The following is a 26,505-nucleotide window of genomic DNA, read 5'->3' as shown; positions in this document are numbered from 1 at the left end:
TTCTGTAAACAAAAGCCACTGCATGGCTCGAGTTTCGGGCACATTTTAAATTAAGTTTTACTGACTCCTTACTCGCTGTGTGATGTGTTTGTTGTGTAAGTGCGTGAATGTGTCTGCATGTGTATTGACCACTATTGCTAGATAATAATTTTTTTTTTTTTTTTTTTTATATTTTAACCGAGTTTTAGTTTATGTCGCCCCCTTCCAGTATTTTAGCCGATTTGGTGGTGTGATTGCTTCAATCCAGCCCCCCCCCCCAACCATTCGAGTGGGGGGGGGGGTCAAATTTTTGTGTAGAAATCACAGTTTGTTACAGAATTAGTTATATAACTATATTGTAAAATCTATTTATTGATATTTCAACAAATCGTTATATTATGTCGCAATGGGTTAGTATTTACTGGGCCGCGCGTTAGGGTTAGGGCTTTGAAAAAAATCGCCCTCCTCCACTCAAAAGTTCTGGATCCTCTAGTGCGTTCATGTTCCCCCGTTAAAGATAAACGCAGTCTAAACAAGCACAACTACAAAACGGCGTAGTCCACTCTTCGCACTGAAATGCAGGTACCATCAGAGACATGCTTAGTCTGGACCTAGGATTCCGCTTGATTTGCAGACGAGATAAAGCACAGTGTAGCTATGACAAATTGAATTGAAATGTGTTATTAATAGACTTTGTTCTGATGACAGTAATGAACTTAGTAGGCCTTTAATTAAGTCATCGTCTCTCTATTTAATGTAATGAACAGTTTTCGTGTCAAGACTTAGAGTTTTAGTTTCGACAATGTCTATTAACAAGGTAACAATCATTCATTAGATAATATTTTTTTTTCATATCCTGCTTTTTACAATGTTCGGTCATCGTAATACAATAAATAAAAAATAAATTATAGCTTTTATATAGCGCTACTTTCATGCTTATATCATGCTCAGAGCGCTTTGGTCCAATCTCAGTTGTGGACCAGTTGGGGGGGGGGGGGGAGGCGGGGGTATCTGAGAGAAGGTTTTTCCGTGCTGCCTTTAGGCGCTCAGTAAACACAAATCTCCTTAGTCGGGTGTCGAATTACGAGCCCCCTTTTTTGCGTTCTTATGTGGCTTGTGAGACCCTCTGTGGGCCCGAAATTATTGACTGCACACTATTTCAGCTGAAGCTTTTGCGAGTTGCCTTGATTTTCTTCTCTGGCGCTTTACTTCAGCAAAGGCTGTTTTGTTGTCCTTTTTGATTTTTGCGCCAGTTTTCACATCGCGGCGCCATGACGCATTGATGCTCTATCATTTGCAGGTGGCAGGGTCCTTGTTGAAAGTTCTCAGGGAGGCTTTGAGGGTTTCCCTAAAGCATTTTCTAAGACCACCTTGGGCTAACTTTCCAATTCCAACCGACAGATGGCCGTAAATTAAATTTGTCATAGAACTACAACAATAAATCTGTGGGAATAGAAATATTTTTACCAGTTGTTTTTTTAGCGCTTTTTCTCGCTTTCAGCTTTCTCAATACGCTATGATCCTATCACTTGTCTAGACCAGTTGGGACAATGGGATAAGGGAGCAGAAAGGAAGGGATGCCTGGTTGAATTTTTACTGTAATCGCTTTTTAAAAGAATTTATACAAAAATGGAAACGACATGAATTCAAACTCAGGACTCAAGTCATCAAAGGCAGCGTATAGGTTTAGATTCTGCTCTTTGCATTTTTCTTGTAATTGTCGCAGAACAAATATCATGTCAGATGTACCTCTACCGGCTCTAAAGCCACATTGGCTCTCAGATAACACCTCGTCCACTAAAGAGTGGCTTAGTCGGTCGAGCAAGTCTCGTGGGAAGATCTTTTGCTAACTATTCCTCCGATACATGTCTTTTGTCACCAAATAGCAGGCTGTAGTGTTCTGTCCAGCGATTTAGTGTATCCGCCTTGCTAGTTAATAGGGTGGAACCATCGGAGGATCTTAGCGGAGGTGTAGTCTGATAAGTTGGGCCATAGGCAGATCGATGCGACACATAGAGTCACCAGTGTCAGCATGTCTCTGCATGTTCACGGACAGTTTTTTTTTTTTATTTCCCGAATCTTTGTCTGCTGAGTGTGACAAGAGGCTTTTTAGAGATTTCTGGCTGCATTGTCATTGGGGTTCGCAAGAACTAATTAATGAATTGGTTATTTTTTTTAATTGACTCGTGTTTTGTTAGGGACAATGAACAATTGTGCAAAATGTGAACTTGATCCGATAATAGGAAGTGGGAGAAAGAATTTTCCTCACGTCCGGATTTAAGGAAGGGGTTACAGCCCAAGGGTCTCCACAAAAGAGATAAAATTGTATCCAAATTTCGACGGGTCAGACATTTTTATTTTGTTTTTTTTCTACCATTTTTTTCGCATTTTACGGCTGGCTAAATGTCGTAATTAAATAATTTAAAAGTCTACGCTTGTAGCATGCTTGGAATAAGGAAATACAGCACCGGATTTACGACAGTACGTTTAGCAAGGGTCTTATCCTCAACAAACTTAAAAAATATACGCTTTTTAAAACTAAAATATACATATTACATTTTGTTCCCAAAGGAAAGTGAGATGAAACAGAAAGAACTTATATTTCTTTCTTCTAAAATAAAGCATGAGTTTAGATTATTTTCATCCATAAGTGGATCTTTGTTAAAGCTTTCGAAAAATTGTAGGGATTTTCACAAAAAATCCTGCCCCTTGGCTTTCACATACTTAAATCCAGCCCTGATTCTCCCAGACAGACAGATGGAGTGAGCATAATCTATATATAAATAATACTTGAAAAAAACAACAAAGAATATATAAGTTAAAGAACGGCACAATTACTGTCATATCTCTCAATACTACAACATTTATCTCCCTTTTCAATATAAAACGAAATTAATTACCACTAATTAATTATTTAATTGAGAATGGGAAGAGGGAGAATGGACGTGTAAAAAACACTGTACTAGATAGATTGAGTGGGTAAGTGAGTGAGTGAGTGAGCATAAGCTTTATAAAAAAAAGTTCAATTAAAACGTGTGTATTTGATCTCAGGAGGTGCACAATGAACAGGAGAAAGTGGCATTGAGAAAAGAGTTGGGCTTTGTCAGTGCGGCCTCTTTTGTTGTTGGATCTATAATTGGTGAGCAATTTATTAGACACTTATTCAACAGTTGCCATTATCTGTCATTTTACTTTTTTAAATCACCATACATCTATTGACTATTACTTTCATTTTAGATACATACGTGATGTCACTATGTAAACTATTAAATTAATTTTAAAAATGTTGAATTTAATATCGCGAAATAGTGGAGAGAATGCTGTCTCACATTCGACGAGGTGAACACAACAGCCTATTATTGAGATTCCACAAAAGAATTTTTCTGATCTGTAGAGCATCTTTCAGAATTTAGCGTCTTGTTTTTACGTTGACAGTTTAATCTCTTTGGCATTGCCTGACAATCTTCTTTTTTTTTTGTGTTGCATTTTGCATGTCTTTTTTTTTGGGACGTTGTGGCTGGTAAAGCGTTTGGTTTCCGGACCAAGGGGTTTCGGGTTTGAAACCCGATGAAGACTGGGATTTGGAATTTTTGGATTCTCATGGCGTCCCTAGTCCACTCAACTCTAATAGTTGTGCTGACCATATGACGCCCTCATTAACTTTGGGCCACAGAAACAGATGATCTTTACAACATCTACCCCCAAGGGCTTCTAGAGGGAAATAGAAAACTTATCTTTAGGTCTATCTTTTTAAATTTTAGCAAATATTTTTAATTTTGGTATTTAAAAAAAATTGCATTCTTTTAATTAAATATTATTTGACTTGAATTGTTTTTAGCCCTTTTAGAGATTTGAATTGTACTTTGATACTTTAACTGACTTTCATAAAACGAACATAGCCCACCTGCCACTAAAGGTTTATTAAGATGTGGATTCTCCTACTGTATCTATTTTGTTAACTTTTATTTGTCTATTTCATATGCTTACTGAAACGTGACATCAAGGCTCAGGGATCTTTATTTCCCCTAAAGGTGTCCTCCAGAATACAGGGTCAGTTGGACTATGTCTGGTTGTGTGGGCAGTCGCTGGACTCATCTCTCTTGGATGTGAGTAAAAGTAGATATATTACAGAGCTCTTGCGAGTGAGAAAAATGTTCAAATCTTTTCTTGACATCGATAGTTTCAAAGATAAACAACATATACATGCGTTCCATATGTTCAGCTAAATCTATCAAGATTATCTTTTCCCTTATGCGTTTGAAACACATTCCTTCAGAGATAAATTTTACGCTCTAGCTTAAATCTCACAAAGGACGTTATGACATGTCGTCGAGAAGGGTACGAAACCTGGACCGTGGTGGCGACAGTTCGAAGCACATAATATACGGCCAGGTATCTTGTTATGTCTTGACCATGTCCACTAAGACAAACAAACCACTCAGCAACATTTTGATCACGAACTCTAACAACAGAGTTAATTTTCTTGATTGTGTATTTGTGTTTGCTCTTTAGCTGCTCTTTGCTATGCAGAAATGGGAGCCATGATTGGTATCTCTGGTGGTCAGTACACGTACATAAGGCTCGGACTTGGGAATTTTTTAGGATTCATTTTTGCTGCCCAGGTAAGTCTTATATATTCTGGACAGTGAAATGTTATCAATGCTAAAATTGCAGACTCTCTATTTCTCTCTCACCAACTCTCTCTCTCTTAGTAATTGTTTACTCTGATCACACACAAGTCATGGTGAAAGATGAACTAGCAAAACTTAAAGAACACAATTTTTTAATGATAAATTGATTTTGTCTATTTCATGGACGTTTAATGGAAAATTAATTTTGGCTTTGACAGCTTAATAGGTGTAGAGCGCTTTCATCTATTGTTTATGACGCACAGTTGGTCTGAAAGCCAGTGCACAATTCACCGTTGATAATAATAATAATAAGAATAAGAATAATACTGGGATAGGCCTATTCGATATCGCCGTACCACTGTCTTATAATTTAAGAAAAACTGAGATAGAAAAACAAAGAAAATATGGGAACCTTGGCTTGGAGATTAAGCGTCTATGGAAATTGTCCAAAATAACAATATACCCCATTGTTATATCAACCGAGGGGATAATAGCAACTGACCTCACAGACACCTTCAAGGCCCTTAACATTCCTAGGAACATCTTCGTTGCCTGTCAGAGGGCGGTACTGCTGCAGACCTGACACATCACCAGAAAATTCCTCAGTGGAAACTGTTAAAGGGACTACGATGAATTTTGTTTCTCTTTGGCGAAACTCGACCCTGGCAGCGCCAGAGAATGACTACTCGTTCATTTCTTACATAATAATAATAATAATAATAATAATAATAATAATATGGGAACCTAGGTTTGGAGATTAAGCGTTTATGGAAGTTATCCAAACTAACGATATACTCAATTGTTATATCAACCGAGGGGATAATAACAACTGACCTCTCTGATACCTTCGAGGGCCTTAACATTCCTAGGAACACATAATGGCAGGAGGCTCAGCCGAATGAGAATCTGCCTACCTAGGTCGCCATAACCAAGTTGCAGAGCTAATACACCAACACTGGGCTTTGTGACACACACTTTTATCGGTAAGGACACTCCTCCTTATTACAAATACTCGCCACAAGATGTTTTCGAGTCAACTGATCATCTACTGTACTGGGATAGGCCTATTTTGATCGACAAAACGATAGATTTTTATCGGCCTGATCTGCTGCTCATTGATAAAATAAGCCGCTACCATTATTGACATCGCCGTACCACTGTCTCATAACTTAAGAAAAACTATGAGTTGGAAAAACAACATAAATATAGGAACCTTGGCTTGGAGATTAAGCGTTTATGGAAGTTATGTAAAATAACAATATACCCCATTGTTATATCAACCGAGGGGATAATAACAACTTATCTCACAGATACCTTCGAGGCCCTTAACATTCCTAGGAAGATTCTCGCTTCATGTCAGAGGGTGGTACTGCTGCAGACCTGCCACATCACCAGAAAATCCCTCAGTGGAAACTGATAAAGGGACTACGATAAATTTTGTTTCCCTTTAACGAAACTCGACCCTGGCATGGCCAGAGAATGATTGCTCGTTCGTCTCTAACATAATAATAATAATAATGCTAATAATAATAAAGTAGTGTCTCTGATCCCGAACATTAAGGATGAGTTTCACATGACTACGCTAACCCATGTGCGACCTGCATATTTTTAAAAAGCTTACATCAACTCAATCTGTCTGTCTGTCATTCTGGTTTAAAATTAATGTTATTTTTTTCCACACCCAATTTCGGATCAAGTTGAAATTTTGCACAATTATTTCTTGTACCTGACAAAACAAGAATCCATAAAGAATAACCAATTAGTAAATTAACTATTTGTAATTAATTATTTTGGTTAGTATATTTGGTTTGTTACACACATTTGTGCATAGCAGAGGATGGGAGTTGAAGATTAAAAGAACTTTATATATAAAGTCTGTCTTTAACATTTTTAGTTTGCATTTATAATTTTAATTTATTATTTCTTCTTCTTATTAAACACTAATTATACTTGAACAGTGTTAGCAGTTTTAAATTAAATTACTTTAGCAATTTTTTTTTTGCTTTGCTTTTCCCTAATTTCCAAGATTAAGAGTTCATTTCGTGACCTCAGTTTGTTTTTAATCATTAACTTAGGTGAAAAATGCTTGCTCGCATCATTATGCATATCTGACAGGCATAAGAAAGATTACAGTTCCAGTAGCTCTACCAGTCATTGGAGGCTTAGTTTACTTTACTTTTATTTAATTGATGATATCCTAGACATGACTTTGCTTTCTCACATATGTCAGACAAACTGTTTTTTTTTTCTTAAAGTGACTTAAGGCCAATTAAGTCTTTGAAAATGTTAAAATTGACATCATTTTTTTATAATAACAAAAAGCTTAAATAGGTAACATAAAAATGTTTGAAGCAACGAAAATAAAACGCAAACATTTTCTATCAACAGGTATATTGCAATGCGAACAATTACATGAAAAACAAGGTTACAATAGACAGTTTGTGTGGAAACACAAACTTAAAATCGGCCCTCGAAAAGGTCCATCCAGGCAGGCTTCAATATTTTCAGAAAGAACATGCAAATGAAATTATATCAAAGACAAATGAGAGATAAGAATGGAGAAAGAAGGTTAACAGATCTTGTGTAGTGCCCCAACGGTCTCGCAGATCAAAGCGTAGGTGAAAGTGAATGTAAAGTTAGATGTGAACCTGGTCTAACTAGTTCCCCTTTTAGACATTGTGGTCTATAGGACAGATGATGTAAAGTTCATCTGTTTTGGTGGCCTACGATTAGCGAGGGTGTCATGTAGCCAGCACAACGACCAACCGCCTATACTTTTCCCCAACTGAGTGGACTCAGAGGCGCCCAAAGATTCCAAAGTTGAAAATCCCAGTCTTTACCAGGATTCGAACCCGGACCCCCAGTTCGGAAGCCAAGCGCTTTACCGCTCAGCCACCGCGCCTCCCTTGGCCTAACTGATGTCTTATGATTGATTCAATTGTTTTGAAAAGGCTCAATCCCTTTTTTTTTTTTTTTTTCAATATATGGCAGATTGTATTCAGTTTATACTAGTATACACATTCATTTAGTTTTCTTGGTCACATGACCGTCACATGACCACACAAACACACGAGGACATGAGGGGGAAGTACAAAAAAAATAATATCTTCAGACAAATCCCTTATTCGAATTCTCAAAAAAAAAAAAAAAGAAAAAAATTCCGCAATACAAAAATGTTCATAAAAATGAAGTTTATAAGATTACTATTCATTTTAAATTAGGTCTAACTTATAATGCATACTAATTAGCTTTTCTCTTTTAAAAACTGCTTGCCTAAATGATTTTAAAAATTAGATTTTTCGCTTTCAGAAAAAAAAAGTAGCCGTTGCATCAGAACTTTGAATGGTCTAAAATATTGTGATGTCGGATTTTCAATATCTTTTCTAGTTTACGAGATCTAAACGGGACGGACGGACAGACGGACAGACATTTCGCACAAAACTAATAGCGTCTTTTCCCCTTTCGGAGGCCGCTAAAAAACGTGTTTTTGGTCTGATTAGTTGTATAAACATTTCGGTCAATTTGGGCGTTGTAATAGTTATTGAATTAAATTCCTGTGAAACCTTTTTTTTTTCTAAAAATTGATTTTTTTTTTTTTGCTTTTTCTTGATTTTTTATTCTCGGGGTGGAATGCGCCACTTGTAATTGTGCAATGCGCCACTTTTGGCGAATGTGCCATGGATTGGCTACCCCTGGGTTAGTCTATTGGCATAAGGATGCTTGAGCTCTCGAGATCGAATTCAAGTCACTTAAAAATCGACCGCGGTAACATTCAGATACCTCTTCTACCCCTTCCCCCCTTTATTAGTCCAGACAAGTGATAGAATCAAAGCGAATAGAGAACGCTAAAAGCATAAAATTGCACTAAACAAAAAACAATTGGTAAAAATATTTCTAATTGCACAGATTTATTATTGTTACTGTTAGTCTAGAACTATTACAAATTTAATTACATGACTGATCTAAAGTCATTGATACAACTACGCTAAATACAAGCTATCTTTGAAAGTATTTTTTATATTCCTGTGAACCACTAGCGGATCCAGAACTTTGAAGTGGGGGGGGGCGATTTTTTTCCAAACCCTAACCCTAACGCCCAGTAAACCCTAACCCTATGCATAAACGTGCGTAGAGCGCGCGCGCGCGCGCTCACACACACACAAACATATATATATATATGTATATATATATATCATTTCTCAACCTTCGGCGAAAACAAAACAACTGGGGCAGCGCTATAAGGTTTTCTTGTGGGGTTCGGGGCGAAGCCCCGACGACAAAAGCGTTTTCTTGCTTTTTTTCACTGTAGAAACGTATTCTCCTGACATCTGCAGCTCATTACTCATCAATGGAGTTCGGGGCGAAGCCCCTATGCCAAAAGCATTTTCTAGTATTCTTCATTGCAGAAACGCATTCTCCTGACATCTACAGCTCATTATTCATCAATGGAGTTCGGGTCGAAGCCCCGACGACAAAAGCATTTTCTTGCTTTTTTCACTGTAGAAACGTATTCTCCTGACATCTGCAGCTCATTACTCATCAATGGAGTTCGGGGCGAAACCCCTATGCCAAAAGCATTTTCTAGTATTCTTCATTGCAGAAACGCATTCTCCTGGCATCTACAGCTCATTATTCATCAATGGAGTTCGGGTCGAAGCCCCGACGACAAAAGCGTTTTCTTGCTTTTTTCACTGTAGAAACGTATTCTCCTGACATCTGCAGCTCATTATTCATCAATGGAGTTCGGGGCGAAGCCCCTATGCCAAAAGCATTTTCTAGCATTCTTCATTGCAGAAACGCATTCTCCTGACATCTACAGCTCATTATTCATCAATGGAGTTCGGGTCGAAGCCCCGACGACAAAAGCGTTTTCTTGCTTTTTTCACTGTAGAAACGTATTCTCCTGACATCTGCAGCTCATTATTCATCAATGGAGTTCGGGACGAAGCCCCGACGCCAAAAGCATTTTCTAGCATTCTTCATTGCAGAAACGCATTCTCCTGACAAGTATTGCTCATTATTCACCAATGGAGTTCGGGGCGAAGCCCCGACGACAAAAGCGTTTTCTTGTTTTTTTCACTCTAGAAACGTAATCTCCTGACATATGCAGCTCATTATTCATCAATGGAGTTCGGGGCGAAGCCCCTACGCCAAAAGCGTTTTCTATCATTCTTCACTGCAGAAACGCATTCTCCTGACCTAAAGCTCATTATTCATACTATTAAAAAGGACCTTTCGAATAATGTTGTACTTGAAAAATATTCTAATATAAATTTATAGGCCCATAATACATTGCAAATAAAACTGATTTGTTCCTTGAAAAGATAGGATTCCCCACATATATAGATTTTTGCTTTGAGGATCGCCGCCGAAAAAATTTTTTTTTGATAAATAGTATTTGAGAAAATTGAAGTATAAATTGTGAGTTATAGTCCCAAATTTATTTAACTAGAAAAATATCAGATTGAGTAAAGGTTGGGAAAAGGCGACTATGAAATCATTATTTGAGTTTAGAACTCATCTCAATCATGACTTTTATACTGAAAAATTTTGTTTGAATTCTAACTTTTCCAATGCATAGTCTTTCTTAAAATAATTATGATAAATTCATGTGAAATTACATAAACTCTGGTCTGGAAATGGGACGGGCGGTAGAGTGAAAACGATTAATCCTCGCTCCTTTAATAATTTCTGCTAAAGATTGCATTTGTCATTAAAGAATAGGGGTGGGAAGACTCGATATAAGAATTTAATTTATAGTATATATAAATTATATTAGTGACAGATTTTTTTAAATTTTGTAATTTCTTAACTATAATACAAAAAGAAAAAGTATTGATTTGTCCGATGGGGGAAATGCGATTGCATGTATCGCCCCTCCCACCTGGTACAACCCTTTTTCATTTACTAATGATACAATTGGAGATTAGATTGTGGTACGACATAATATACAATGGGTCACATATCAATACGTAGTTTATATTATATATATATTCAACTAATTTTGTTCACAAACTATGATTCTCCACAAAAATAGGACCGCTTCCCCCCAGCACTCAAAGGGCTAGAGTGGGGAGGGCAGTACATGCAATCGGCCCCCCCCCCTCACCACACCGAATCGGCCAAGATACCAGAAAGGGAGGGACATAATATACAATTTATATATTAATTCAACTAATTTTGTTCACAAACTATGATTTCTCCATAAAAACGGACCGCCCCCCTCACTCAAAGGGTTTAGGTGGGAAAGGCAGTAGAGGTATTCTACCCCCCCACACACACCAATCGGCCAACAGGGAACGACATAATATATAGATCGCTTAAAATATTGATAACAAGTTCTAAAAATATAGATATTTAATTGATTTTGTTAGCAAGCTGTGATTTCTACAAACAATTTGGACCGCCCCCCCACTCGAAAGTGTAAGGGGGGGGCGGCATTGATACCATCGCCCCCTCCCGACCCCACCAAATCAGCCAACATACTAGAGGGGGGGGGCAAAATAATCTAAAAATAGGTTGAAATATAAATAATTAGTATATATTTTTAACGTAAGTAATAAATTCGTATACCAATTGTGTGAATCCTATACTAAAGCTCGTCGGCCGAGTGGGGGGGGGGCGATCGCCCCTACCGCCCCCCCTAGATCCGCCAGTGCTGTGAACCCCCATGGGAGAATAGGGCCGAAACCACACCTCCCCACCAAACACAGTTCAGAGCAGCTTTCTTCATCTCCTCCCATGTCATTTCAGTATCCTCAGCTTCACTGATGACCGACCATCTTCCAGGTTTGCTGAGGCTTACCAACTTTAATCTTTCCTTGTGGATTACAGTCAAGTGCCTGCCTTGCAAGATTGGTACTTGGTAGTGGTACCGCTGTCAGGCGAAGACCTAATTAAATTTGCTGCGTCTTCTACAAGGGCTTTTCTTTGGGCCTCATATGTGTGTCCTGCGACCTTCGTGAGAGCTCTCCAACTGTCCCTTTCAGAGTAAGGGCAAAAAGGTGTAGATCTTGATAGAGCTTTCGGGGAGGGGGCAATTCTATTACGCCGTCCTCCTTTAATCGCGCCAAAAAATATCACCGATGGTATGCGATCATCCCTGACAAATAACCATGTTTTGTTGCAGGCTTGATAAAATCAAAAGCTCATAAAACGGTTTATCTTGGACGTTTGAGTTTATCTCGAAGAGGTGTGGACAGTACAGAAGCACTAATTAGCATCGACAGCTGGGCTGGTTCGGACACTAGTCCCTCATCATTGATAATATAATTTTTATGACCAGTCAGATATTGCAGAGAAGAACAAAGAAGAATTTCTTCGTTTGACTGACTTGGTACAACGCACACAATATCCAGACAAATGCACATTTTCACTCGTGAAATTTCCCAACTAAATTATTCTGCCCAAAAGATTGCTATGAAATAAAATTCAACGAGGTGCACCTTGCCATTCGAAACTTTCTTTTTTTTTTATACCAAGCTTATATCCATTCTCTACGTCTGTCTGTCTGGTTAAATTTGTGAACACGTTATTTCTCCCACTTCTTATTCTAGGGTCAAGTTAAAACGTGGCACAATTATTCACAGTGTTCGTAACAAAACATGAAACAGTAAAAAAAAATATATTATAAATTACTAAGTGATAATTAATTCATTCGACGTGATGCTCAAAGTGGGAAATAAATCCTACAGTATTGATACATAGTGCAGTAAATGCTGAGTTCTTTCCCCTAGCTACGCTTGTGCGTGCATCCATTCAACATGAGCTTCTTTCAACAGAAAACTCTGCTTCGGAACTCAATAAGTCAAATCATCATGCTGCTGACATTTGCCAAGTACACAGTCTCTCTACTGCCAACATGTGGTTCACCTCTACTCTTGGAGAAGTTGATCGCCGCTTTAACTTTAGGTGAACACATTCTCTAGTTACAATCTAATAACTAAATTACCGATTTATTTCTAAATTATTAAAATTGATAAAACCAAGTTTTGCATTTAATATTTATATAAATAGACTATGTCAAGTAGATGGGGATCAGATGCGGAGCATAGTATGAAAGTTGTCATTTTTATATCCATTGCCTTCCCTCTCGTGTAACTTATTTTATCTTATCTTATCTTACTTCAAAAAAGAAGATGATTTTGCTTCCTACGCGTCATGCATTTAGTCATGCATATTAACCAATGACCTAAATTCTGCCAAGTCACTGGTTTTCCTGGCTAGCTCAGGCAACCCATTCCATGCTCTAATAGCACTAGGGAAGAAGGAGTATTTGTAAAAATTTGTCCTAGCATATGGAACGAGAAATGTGCCTTTATCTTTGTGTCTTTCTGAGTATTTTATTAAATTTTGTTTTTGTATTTGAAGATTATGTCTCAGCGTTTCATGTATAATTGCTACTTTACTTTTAAGTCTTCTGTCCTGAAGGCTTTCTAAATTTAGTGATTTCACCAAAGATGTTACTCTAGTCAAATGTGAATATTCGTTTATTATGAATCGCATTGATCAAAGATAGTAACCAAGGCAACCAAAAAATGCAAATGAAGAAAACACACGAAACAAAGACTAGTTTATCTATTAAGTATTAGTACAGGTGACCAAGCCTCACTCGGATGAATGATGTGGGAAATATATTCTTTTGGAAACATTTGTGTACATGCCGATATGAATAGAAACTACGTAACCCTGTAGCCTAGAGAAACCGCACAGCTCACATCATTTCGGTTTACGTTGGAGCTTTTGTGTTAGCCTATTAGAAAGTCTTTGCTGTGTAATTTCTGAAATGTTTACCTTCAGACAGTCAATCATGGAACTATATAGTTCCATGTAAAATGGCGCATTTTTTAACTAAGAGACTTGAAAACATTGCGAAGTATTCTTAAGAAGCGTTTCCGGGGGGGGGGGGGGGGCATCTATCTCTGTTACCATTTTTCAGCTCACTAAAAAAAAAAAAGACTGCCTTTGGCATAGGTTCGTCCTCCGTAAGGGATAGGTTCCCTACCAAGCGTGACTGCCGGACTAAAAAAAATGTTCAACCTCTCATTCGCAAGAACATCGCTGTTTGTAATACAATCTTGCCACCGTATGTCCATGATGGTGTCCAAACATCTTGAAGAAAGCGTTCAAGAAGTCTTAGTTGCTTTCTGTAAAGTACCCATGTCTCATATATTCTATCTATATGTATGTATGTATGTATGTATGTGTGTGTATGTATGTATGTGTGTGTGTGTGTGTGTGTGTGTGAAGCCAGTGACGTAATGCTGTGTGTTCCCAGTGTTACCACTTTTTCAAAAGCTTTAATAAATATCCACATATTAATAACAAAACTAGTATCTAAAAGTACAGAGAGAAATAACATAATCTCATTTGTAAATTTAATCTATTTTCCTCCTTTACAAAGTACAATTTTAATATTTTTGTGTTTGTGGAGGGTAAAGCCCTGGGTCGACACACTGCATTTCTTTGTTACGTGGACACTGCTAGTCAATCGTCAGATTTAAAATTGTGGCAGTAAAAATGCGAATCTAAATGTTCAAAACAAAAAAAGTACTATTTGGAGAATCGTCAAAATTTTAAGATAGTTAAAATCTCTTTTGTGGAGACCCCTTTTTGTAGAGATCCCGGGGAAGTAGCTCCGCCTGCCCTGCCTCAAATCAGGCCATGCTGTCTGTTGTACTCAATTAACCCTAACCCGTCAAGGGTCACTTCTGCATCATAATAAATTGTAAAAATAATATATTTGTCAAAGGGAAATATTTACGATAATTTTATTATTGTAGTCCCTGCTGTATTTTTGACAATGCTGTAAATATAAAATAAAAGTGTGTTATTGATATTTCCTTCTTGCAGTGGGCGTAGTCTTGATCAACATGTATAGCTCCAGGCTAGCAGCCAGGCTGACTGTGGTGACCACAGCTGGGAAGATCTCTGCTCTTAAAGCCATCTGTATTGGCGGAGTAGTGTCCATTATTAGAGGTAACTGTCCACCTTAAGAATTACTCTTCGAAAACTCTGATGATATTTCAAGTCTAAAGTCTGTAAAAATTTTATTGATAATATTTTGAATCTAATCCAAAAAGGTATACAGAGAGAACAATGACTCAGTCGTTTAGTAAAAGTGTGTACCACAGGGCTTGAAAACAAAAAACGTGTCGACACTCTGAACATTATCTTATAATTACGTCCTATAGGACCGGGGTCGGCAACCTGCGGCTCGCGAGCCACATGCGGCTCTTTGGGTGTGAAGCTGCGGCTCTTAAGTTCTATACGCAAATATTTTTTATTTTATCGAAACATTTTTTTAAATAGTTCTGAATCATTTAACGAAAATTAGGCGCCAATTCTATCTCTGAGCCACTTGTACTCACTTTTCACCACACCCCTCCCCCACGAATTTGTTTGCTCAATTGTTTATTAGTGAATTACAAGTTAGTGTTGTAAGTAAATGTTTAACTGCTTTAGTTACTACCGAAATAAAAAAAATAATTATCTAATAGTGCCATATGTATATTATATAATTTGTTGTAAAAACACTAATTATATATGAATAAATATATTCGTTTTTTTTTCATTAAATATTGTGTGAGTACTATTTATTGTTGGTAAGAAAAAAATGTAAATGTTGTGGCTCTTTAAAAACTTTAAAATTTTGTAAATTCTAATTTTTGGCTATTCCAACTCAAAAGGTTGCCGACCCCTGCTATAGGAGACCATTGACTTCATTGTGAAAGAGATAACTCTTGGATATGTGTTCAGATGTATCGCCACAGAATTAATTCAATCCACCATGTAGGCGTACACATCCACTTCACACACACACACACACACATTTGTATACAAGCTTGATACTTTGTGTACAAATTTTTTTTAAAAATATCAGTGCAGCAATATAAAAAAATAAATTTCAAGGATTTTCAATGATCTCTTAACTTATCTACTTATCTACTTATCCACCTGCCTTCGCCATTTAGTTACCACACGTGCATTTCATTAGCCATCTCTTCCATTTCAATCACCGCACATCCAGCTTTTAAAATAAATCTTACGCAATTCACCCATGTCTAAAGAATAGAACCAGAGTCATACTATTAGACAGTAATACATACACACACGCATACACCATAATGAATATAGGGAATAAAAAAAAAATCATAACTTTTTCTTACATTCTACATAGGCGTCGAAAGCGAACTGGGCAGTGGATTCAGTGGCACGAGAAGTGACCCATCCTCAATGGCCTTAGCTTTTTATAGCGCCCTGTGGGCGTACAGTGGCGCGTAAGTCTCTACATACACTCTATAGAGCATTACATTTTATGTTATGTGTTTCCTGGTCATTTATCAGACATTATATAATGAACTGTACACAATGTTAACTACATGCTCATCATAAAAGTTCAACCTTACTTACTGTGGGTTGAACAGAATTCTGAACATCGTTTGTCTAGAGTCTAGAGTCTCTTTTTCCGGCCTCATCGTGCCAGCCTTCTGAAAACATCTCTAGGGGAGACAAGCTAAAAAGAAGGGAAAAGTTACCATTTCATCAGTGGGCTATCACAGCACATTTCATTTGTAAAGAAGCATTTCACGTGGAGAGGATGAAAGAGAAGCTTAAGCCGACATATCCACCGCGACGTTCCTCGTGGGGGCTTACGCTGATGTGAGAGCCCTCTCAAATTGTAGGAATACAGAAAACTCGATAGAGAGACTCCGGCCTCGACGAAAAGGGTGGAACATCGATGTGCTCGAGAAGCCGTGTCCCACACAATAGATGTGATAAAATGGTTTGGTGGAAGACCCTCGGACAGAAAGATGTGGGAAGTATCAATCTCATTACTGGCCTCTGGGGAAAATTCTTCCATCTGACCAAGGGTCATAAAGGCCACAATCTTGACCTTATGGACACTATACTAAAGACCTTGTTCGTCAGTTGCGTCGCTGTTTTCAAAGCGTGATTTGAAACCAGGTTGACAGGTCAAGACTTTGGGCTATCTAAGTTGTGGTAACTTCCCCTGACCGGATGGAGTGTCTAGGTACCAACGACTAAAAAGTTTTTAAAGGAATTAATGCAGTTATAAAGAAGGGAAAAAGCTTCTATGTAGTGATCAAAAGATTGGCTGGACTGGCCTCTATTAAATTGTAAGCAGCTCTTCAAGCAGTGAAAAAAAACCTGGCTATTACAAACATTTGATACAAACAACCGTATACTAAAACACTCAAAGCCGAAGACTGCATCCAACTGGACATGGGGGAAAATAAACACATTTTCTGGATTTATATGAGTATACATTTGATTCATGTTAATGAATTTCATTTGAATTTTCGTATTTAAATATGATTATGTTGGCCGAAACAAAGCCAAAAATTATTTATTTTTTTAGCTCAGGTATAACCTGTTTGGTTGAGGAAATAAAATCTCCAGGCAAGTAAGTCATAATTTAGATAAGAAAAACTTGATAACCATCAATCTTATTTTTGCGGATTCTCAACTACAAGTTTAATCTCAGTAAAAAAAAATAAATAAATAAAGGGATATGAAGAATTGTGGTGGCGATGGAATGGAATATAAAGAAAAACGTAAAAAATGAAGAGAGAAAAGTTGGCAGATTTTTTTTAACCCTAAGGAAAAATCCGCAGTTGGCAACACTTAGGCAGTTTGCAGCACACAGAGTCTGCTACGCAGCTGACCCCAAACTGTATCGGCACATGCCCTTTCTTTTTGGACCTGTATGGAGAGGAGGGGGGGGGGAACTGCTGTGTAAGAGACCTCATTTTGACCATAGCTAATGCCAGGCATTCGTTTCTTTTCTATGAGAGGATCCATGGTCACTTCGCGACAAAATTATATCATAAGACTAAATAAATCTCACTAAATCATGTCCGGAAAGCTATAATTAATGATCACTTTTGCCAACTAAATAATGAAAATTACAATGATACAAGCGAAAAAATATTAGAGATGTGATTCTACAGTGCTGAAAAATATATTTAGTTATTATACGGTTTATTAAAAAGCTTCGCTTATCACTACTTCTGTATTTTGAGATTTCAAATAGATTTCAAATAGCTTTTTTTTTTGATATTCCTTCATGTATAAAATATCTCTTTTTTCCCCTCCAGAAATGTTCCAAGGTCCATATTGACTGGCTTTTTGTTTACACTCGCTATCTATGTGATGACCAATGTGTCCTACTTGGCTGTGATGACTAGGTCCGAGCTACTTCAGTCGAACGCTGTGGCTGCTGTAAGTTATGTTTTTTTAGTTTTCAAAAAAAAAAAATCAACTAAACAAAGAAGTTGACCCTCAAAGTTCCTTTGCAAACGGGGCAAGTAGAGGTCAGGGAAATTGAGGTTCAAGCTAAGTAGAACTTTCTCTGTTCTACCTAAATAGTAAAACTTAAAATAGTTTGACTAATCGGGTTGCCATGGACAGTGGCTCTTCTCATCTAAGACATTGTACTTACAACAATGATTGGTATTAATGTGAGTGCTGGCAGCTGTGTTTATGTACTGCCAGATGTGTCAATTTTGTTCACGCGTTGTAATAGCGATGCCGTTGTCTCTTTTCTTTCCCAGTTGTTTGCAGACAAAGTGTTACAGAACATCTCCATCTTGATTCCAGTGGCTGTTATGATCTCCACATTTGGATCGACCAATACCATCGTACTGAGTACCAGCAGGTGTCATTGAACGCATGGACACCATTACACATTAATCTCATTATACATTAATCTGATTACACGTTCACCTTATCATTCATTAATCTCATTATACATTAATCTGATTACACGTTCACCTCATCATTCATTAATCTCATTATATCTCTGTTTCTAAAACTTTTTTTTGTCTTACTCAGAGTAACTTTCACTGCTGCCAGGGACGGCAATCTACCAGACTTTCTCAGTTATATACAGATCTCTCAGTTAACTCCCTTTGGAGCCATGACACTTACAGTAAGCACTGGTGCTAGAACGAGCATTAAGGCGCTTAATAAATCTTTTTAAAATATTGTTTCTCACTATCCAGGTTCTCTGCAAACTGCTCCACACAACGCCACCAACTTAAAGAACTTGACAACTGAGGGCTCCAAAACAACGTAATGGTTTATCGTCCAATAAATCACAGCCAACACTATACCATTGGCAAAAATTGTAAAGATATTAGATCTACTCCGCTAACAACCGTACCGCCGTATCAACACATACAACTACTTCCATCTGTGTCACCACCACCGGAGGATTTCCAGCTACCCATCGCCTCAGCGTGGCGCCTCCGGTCGAAACGTCTAATAGTGGAACTAGATAGGCTAAGTACGAGTAGCGAACCAGGCCCTTGCGGGACGCCCTGGGTGAGCTTTTTTTTTTTTTTTTATCTCCCTCGGGGTAGAGATGGAACAAGTCCGCCACGCCGTTCCACAAAGGGGGCCGTCATCAGTATGCCGTTAGCTGGAGTGGCGGTCCCTGCAGGGAACAGTGGCGGTTCCTGCAGGGAACAGTGGCGGTTACATTATAGGCATATGAGACAAGCTCCCCGCAGTCAGCACTGTTCTCGGCCACTTGTAGCGAGTGGGGTCCAGGAACGGGGACGGTGCGCTGTGTACTCGGTACGGCCCGGTTTTAGCCCATTCAACTAACATGACTGTCTACCGCTGGGAGCCCTCAGACAGGAAACGGTTGGGGAATCCCTTGTCCAGGCCAGGTTGTTGGATAAAAGCCTTTCTAACAATCAACAGGATAATGGCGCCCACGTAGGCGCCGATTCCCTACTGGACTTCACTGAAGGTGTCACCACCAGGTTTATAACAGTATATAAAGTATTGTATCTAAATTGTCAGAAAAAAAAGCTTCTCAAGAATGATTAAGTAGCTTATTTGACATGGTATCCAGGAGGTGCTATTTCCCTCTGACATAATCCAGAAAAAAAAAATTCGTGACGTCATTACGGACCCAGAAATTGACCAAGTTTTTGTTATACTCTACCAAAAGGGAAAAAAAAAACTACCTTTAACTATCTCTTGGGATAGGTCAAGTTAGGAGGTGCTGGGTATCACTGCTGATCCTTTCACAAACACACGTCATCTAATTCTGTAATTGTTTTAATTTTTTGCAAAAGTATTTGAAATTATTCTTGCAAGACCATTTTTTTTTGGCCAGTTAGATGAACACAAACGCCATTGTACAAACGCAGTTTATATTGTGTATCATTTCCTTCCTTAAAGTATGGGCTTAACTAGGATTTGTTGCATGTATGTTGTTGGGGGTGAGGCATTGTCTTTTCTATGAAGTCACGTAATGAGTGCTCATTACTAAAAGTCGGTTTCTGTTTTTAGTACCTACAATAGGTTCTTACAGAGAACTTTTTTTTTCTTTATTCGGAACTTACAAGTGCTTATTGTCAGGGGCAGGTATGGTGAGAGTGAAAGTGTTATTTCTTTGTTTATATTTTGGTATGAGAGAGTTATATCCCTTTGTTTATATTCCCTTGTCATGAATGTGACCGGTCTATACGTGATGGTTTTGAATGTAAGTGTTTTCTTGTATGATTGAGTGAAATTGGTAGTCAGTTGTTCCCTGGACTGGTGTTTGTGTTAGTTGTTATACTAGAAGAGAACAGATTTTTGCTTGCTACTACTGAGTGGTTTCATATAAAAAATAAACTTGTGATTTCATGAGAGATAAAGTTTTTCTGAATTCTTTTAGAAATGTAGGCCTATTTGTTATCAATAAGTGTTTACTATATTTCTGCAGTATTAGTTCGTAAGTAAGGAAGAACCGAACACATACTTCGGGGAGTAGACAGCGCAAACTCCATCTGTAAGTCTCCATGTACTAAGTTTCGTGCTGGGCATCTGGCAGTGTTTCTCAGGGGTTTTATGTCTCCGTACAACTGTGTCGACATCTGGGATCGAAGTTTTCCCAGATTGTAGCGATTTAGGTTCCTGACAGTGTCCTGTGCGAAAACGTGCCAAAATCGCTTGATCCTATCTGTCCTGCTGCCACCACTGATCTGTTCTGTTTGGGCCTTTTAGGTGCTTGCAGACTTCCTGTTCCGTGTTACAATGGCTTCATCTGTTCCTAGCTTCTCCAAAAGGTCGTTCTTTTGTTTCCTCTCATTCCGCAATGGGATGGAATCCACATACGAACCCCTTCCATTAAAAACTAAAGCAAAACTACAGTCAATAGCTCCCAAAAAAAAAAAAAAGTTCTTGACTTTTTGACTCAACTCAATTATAGAATCAGTTTTTGACTCATTTTTAGAATCAGCTTTCAACTCAGTTGAAACAGTTTTTAAATCAATTATTGAATCAGCCTTCAAATCAGTTATTAATCAGTTTTAAGCTCTTGAAAAAAAAATGTGTTTTTTTCTGTGTTTCACAGGTGTCCTTGTCTTTATTGTACATGATACCGGCTGACCTTGGTCAGTTCATCAGCCTCGCTGGGTTTCTGGATGCTTTCTTCGAAGCGTGCACATTCGTTGCATTGATTCGGTTCCGTTTACAAACAATGAAAGATGCACATAGGCCAGTGAAGGTGAGTAGGGAAAGAGTTAAAATTTTTAAAATGCTGTTCCAGACCAGTATAAACGATTTATAATTCATGTTTTAAATACTCGACTTTAAGAGGCTGTTAAAGTCTGATGAAGTCCATTTAACCCTTTCTCTCACTCCCTTCCTGTCTTCTATTTTTTTCCCTTTCTCTTTCTCTCTCTCCGTCCATTTCGTTCTCTTTTCCTCCCTCCTTTTCTCTCTTCCCCTCTGCTCTCTCTCTCTCGCTGAGTTCATTTTTCTCTCTCTCTCGCTCAATACCTTTTTCTCTTTTCTCTGTTCAATGCAATGTGGGAGTGCAATAAATATTTTGTTTGTGGTTGGGGGGGGGGGGAAGGGTAAAGAAAATGAAAAATTCAAAAAGATAAAACCTCATTCTCATAGCATGTCTTCCTTTTTTATTGACGAAGGAATAAAACAAATTTTAATGTTGTTCTACAATGAGTAAACGTTTAGATCTGTATCGATGTCTAAATTTTGTTTCGCCTATGTATTGTTTTAATTTTTTAAAATCACAATTTTGTTTTTGCCTAGATTCCACTCCTGATTCCTATTCTGATGTCGTTGGTGAATATCTACTTGTTTGTCGCACCTATCATCTTCAAACCTAGACTGGAATACGTGTACGTCGCTGCCAGTGTTTTTACTGGTGCTACCTTACTGTACATTCCTTTTGTACGCTTCGGGCTCAAAGTACCATTATACGGTAATAGACATAAACCCTTTTTACTATTTCTTACTTCTTATTATAAAAGAAGAGGGATTACTCTCTCTTGCTTATTTTATAACAGGGCATTGGCAGGAAGTGAAAACAAAAAAAGGCCTCATCAAAGTAGCTAAATGTAGATCTTAATTAAGTCTTCTGTTTTGATATTGTGTACATAGTTTCTCTGTTGAAGTCGATGATGACCACTTCCTTTATTCAGAAGGGCTGAGGGCCTTGCACTTGACAAGCTGAAACTTTTCGACCAGTTACATTTAGTTCCTAGTCGCCCAAACTTAACTCTACATTACAAACTAGTAAAAGAGTAAAATAAGGGACAAATAAAATGTCTAAGGGAAAGAACTTCACATTGACAGCTATATCTCTCAATAATTTACGATTTATTCCCATGTTCGAATGATACAAAAATTGTTAATCACCACTTTTTAATTTACTTATTGTTGTTTGTTTTCATTGATTTATGTTTTATTAGGCACAATGAATAATTGTACACATTTTTTACTTGATTCGCATATGGTAAGTGAGAGAAATAACATGTTTTAAATTTATACTGGTTTGCTGGAAAGAATTGATATAATCTTTGTAGAAGATAGATATTTCCAACACAAGTTACTCAATAGAAGTTTTAAAGTTACCAACAATCACATGGCAATACTTTTTACTCTCTTTTTATAGATAAAATCGTGACATGCTTGCAGTTGATTTGTGAAATCTGTCCACCAGCTAAGGCCGGCGAATAAATAATTGGCAAAAATTTAGTGAGTTTATGATTAATACTAGGAAGAGACTGAAATTTTTAAGAAAATAAACTAGCAAGTAAATAAACTATATTCTCAACACAAAGTTTTAGCCTGTGACGTCAATATTCCAAGAACCCTTGACTACAGGGAATCTATTTATTCCTGCAAGGCTAATTTAATCTTAAAATGAACTGTAAATCATTAGTATCTAGTACATTATTAGTAATAAATATTTTTTTCTAATAACATTATTGTGACAAATATCCAAACTTTATACATAAAGATATCTATTTAAAAAATATTCTTTTTGTTTCTTTTGTAGCATAATCAATTTCAAAAAGTAAAGTACCTCTTTTCAGACATAGAACATCTGTTTCTGTGACACACTGTTAACTAGGGTGTCATGTAGCCAGAACAATGACCAACCACCTTTACTTTTCCCCAACTTATGTCAGGTACTCATTAAAAGAATATCCGTTTTTTCTAAAACTCACTGCTCTATTTTTTATGTGTTCTAGTTTCTTTGTGTTTCCCTGAGATGAGGGATCCAGAACAGAGGATGCATATGCTAATATTGGCCTAATTAAAATTAAATAACATTTCAATTTTATGTTTTTGCTTGATTTGTAAAAAATTCTTTTAATTAACCCTAATGTTTTGCTTGATTTTCATGACAAGTTTTCATTTATTATTACACCTCTAGTTATTTTGAGTTTTTAGTCTGTATGACTAGTGTACAAAAATAAAATTAGTAGTTTTTATCTGCCTAAGTGTTTTTAGCGGCCCCCGTAAGGGGAAAAAGCCGCTATTAGGTTTGTGCAAAATGTCCGTCTGTCCGTCTTTCCGTCTGTCACACTCAGATCTCGAAAAGTAGAAGAGATATGAAAAATATTATTTCATCATTAAATGCGGCTTCAAAAATTTAGGTGCGACAGCTACTTTTGGTTTTCTAAAAGCAAACCGTTTAATTTATAAAATTAATTATGCAAGCGATTTTTTCATAAAAATACACCAATTCTAAAACAATTACGTAAATGTAAGGGAGGCAATGTTACAATATGCTAACAAAGATGGACAATTTTTGTGTATTTTCAGTATCACTAAGTCAAATATATTTTTAAAATGTACAGGAAATGTTTACAACAAATATAAATAATAGTTAAAGATTTTTTTTTCTGGTCAACTAGCTGCTAAAATTAAAAGAAAACATTTCTGTTTGTTTATAAAGGCTAATAATGCACTTTGTATGTAAATATCACGCAATTTTTTTTTAAATGGACTTTTTATGCAGCGATTTTCGTGCAGTAGCGTTACGTCGAAACTTGATCTGGTGCTAAACCAATTCCTTAAACTTATTAAAAAATCAGATTTTATTTATTTTTTGTTTAGTACCCCCATCCGAATAAAAGAAGATTATTTTTGTGCGTTTTGTCTGTTAGTCGGTCTGTCCGTCACGATTAGATTAAAAAAACTAGAAGTCTAAAAGCTATTGAAAATCTGATTTACCCTTTAATGTTCCTCCCGTAACATCTCAATAGTTTTAAGTATCTAAAATTGATTGTTCCGGATTTTTTTGTGCAAAACTAATCAACGCCAACAAATGTTTGTTTGCTCTTCTAATTTATATTACATTCAATTTCCATGCTTAAACGTTGCAAAAACACATTATCAATAATATGTTGTTCCGTTTTTTTTTTACTAATATTACACTTATATTATCTGACAATGCGTCACTATAATTTGGTTATCAATATCAAATTGTTCCGTATTTTCATCTTCAAACAAATTTTTAAAATATAGACAATAGGTTGTTCAGGGCTTTAAAAAAAAGTAATTTAATAGAATTGATTACTGAAAATGTACTTTTTAGACATTTAATTTTCTTGCTGAAACATAACATAGAAGTTTTGTAATCGATAAAGAATGTTCCGAATTTTGTTTCTTACAAATCGTCGCCAGAAATTTCCGAATTTATTTAAAAATCTACCAAGGCCAAATAATTGTTTGAACTCCCTCTTCTAATTAATAAACAAATAATCTTGTCATTTACGAAATAATGTTTTTACGGATTTTTATGAAAAATATTTTAACTCACTTCTCTCTTACAGTACATTTAACTTTTTACCTAAAACATAAAAAAATCTAATTATCGTTAATATTATGTTCCGATTTTTAAGGAAAACAGAATCCGAACACCAATCCGAACACCAAAGTAAGGTATGAAAATCTCTCCACATGGCTATAGTACATCTAATTTTTATACGAGACCATCCAAAAAATTTAATTAACGGTATTACATTTATCTGAAATTCTCTTTTTCTTTTACTATTTATACAAACATCCGGAACAATCTATTATATAAACTTTTCAATTGTATTCATTCCTAAAAATTATTGCGATGTTTTGAAAAGTAAAATAAAGGTTAATCAATTTTTAATAACTTTTAGTTGTTGTTTTTTTATATCAAGATGACGGACAGACCGACTAACAGACAAAACGCAAAAACAATGCGGCTTTGATCCTCTTTAAATAAATTATATTAGAACTCAGTGCACCAATGTCTATGAACCCTTGTTAAATATCTCGTGTAAATAAAGACATTTTTTTTATGGTACCGGTACTAGCCTATTGTGAGGTAATGGAATTTTTTTTTGACGTCATATGAATGGACTCTTTAAATGTAATGCTAAAAGAACGCACTCTGTGCACCAATGTCTATTAACCCTCGAAAAATTGCTCGTATGGATGAAAACATATTTTAGTCTAACTAAGCCGTGTGACGTAGTGGTTTTTTTTTCCTTTGACGTCATATGGAATGAATTCTTTAAATGAAATGCTAAAAAAACGCACTCGGTGCACCAATGTCTATGAACACTCGATAAATGGCTCGTATTGATGAAGGCGATTTTTAGTCTAGCTAGGCCGTGTGACGAAGTGACTAGACTAGATTAAGATGTAGAATTTCAATTTCTAAACTTAAAGTGTAAAAAAAAAAGTGTAGATTTTCATTTCCAAACGTTTTGATCAATATTGCAATGTTATAATATACTAAAACTAATCTACTATTTTTTTTATTTAATTTAAATTTAAATTTACGGCAAATGAATCTTTGAAACGTTATTACTTTTGACCATCAAAATTAAATCACCTCTTGAATATTATTTGCGAATATGCAGATCCGACAGGGATCCGACTTCAACGGGGGCCGCCTCTGAGTTTGTGTAACACAAATTCTCTTTATAATCTTGTTTGTTTTTGTTTTGGTTTTATGTTACTCTTAATAGCTGGCATTTTCCCTGGTGGAAAGACATACTACCTAGAAATAATGCGATATAAAGCAATCTATAAGTGCCAGATGTTCGAACCAGTGACCCTGGAAACGACAATACCGCCTGGCGGTCTATTTAAGTTTTCTTTCCGTCTCTTGCGCCTGTCTTCAATAATGGTTGTCTTCAAATGTTTCTCCCGCAGCTTTTGTGAGAGCTCTCCAACTGTCTCTCTAAGAGTTTTCATATGCTGCCTTGCACTTTCCTCTATGTCAGTAAGGGCGAAATGGCGCCTTAGTGGATCTTTATATCGCTTACTGGGAGTACCCTTGTAACGCCGTCCTCCTCTAATCTCGCCAAAGAAGATCGCCTTTGGCATGCGGTCGTCTTGCATGCGGTATAAGTGTTATTGACAGCATAAAAATGAATAAATAAATGACATTTTGTTCAAATTTGCCTTCTCACGTTTCTTTAAAAATGTTTTTTTTTAAGACAAGGGCGCTGGCGGATTTTTTAAAAGAAAAATAAGAAAAGGGGGCGGTAGTCCAAAAAGGTTGAAGACCACTGGTCTAAATAAACACAACTATAAACGGCGTAGTCCATTCTTCGTCGTACTGAAA

General features: G+C 36.8%; 1 protein-coding gene across 1 annotated transcript; it reads left to right on the top strand.

The window, feature by feature from the left end:
• The first annotated feature begins 551 nt into the window (after positions 1-551).
• LOC106061836 (b(0,+)-type amino acid transporter 1-like) lies at positions 552-24,294 on the top strand. Its single transcript, XM_056036474.1, has 14 exons — positions 552-796; positions 3,031-3,118; positions 3,984-4,085; positions 4,492-4,601; positions 12,392-12,521; positions 14,463-14,588; positions 15,790-15,889; positions 16,993-17,037; positions 17,732-17,855; positions 18,188-18,291; positions 18,468-18,564; positions 20,989-21,141; positions 21,690-21,861; positions 22,555-24,294. The coding sequence occupies exons 1-14, from the start codon at positions 782-784 to the stop codon at positions 22,617-22,619; spliced, it is 1,431 nt and encodes a 476-aa protein (XP_055892449.1). The 5' UTR covers positions 552-781; the 3' UTR covers positions 22,620-24,294.
• Positions 24,295-26,505: the final 2,211 nt, after the last annotated feature.

Source organism: Biomphalaria glabrata, chromosome 7 (assembly GCF_947242115.1).
Source record: "Biomphalaria glabrata chromosome 7, xgBioGlab47.1, whole genome shotgun sequence".
Lineage (NCBI taxonomy): Eukaryota > Metazoa > Mollusca > Gastropoda > Planorbidae > Biomphalaria > Biomphalaria glabrata.
This window is presented reverse-complemented; position numbering and strand designations above follow the sequence as displayed.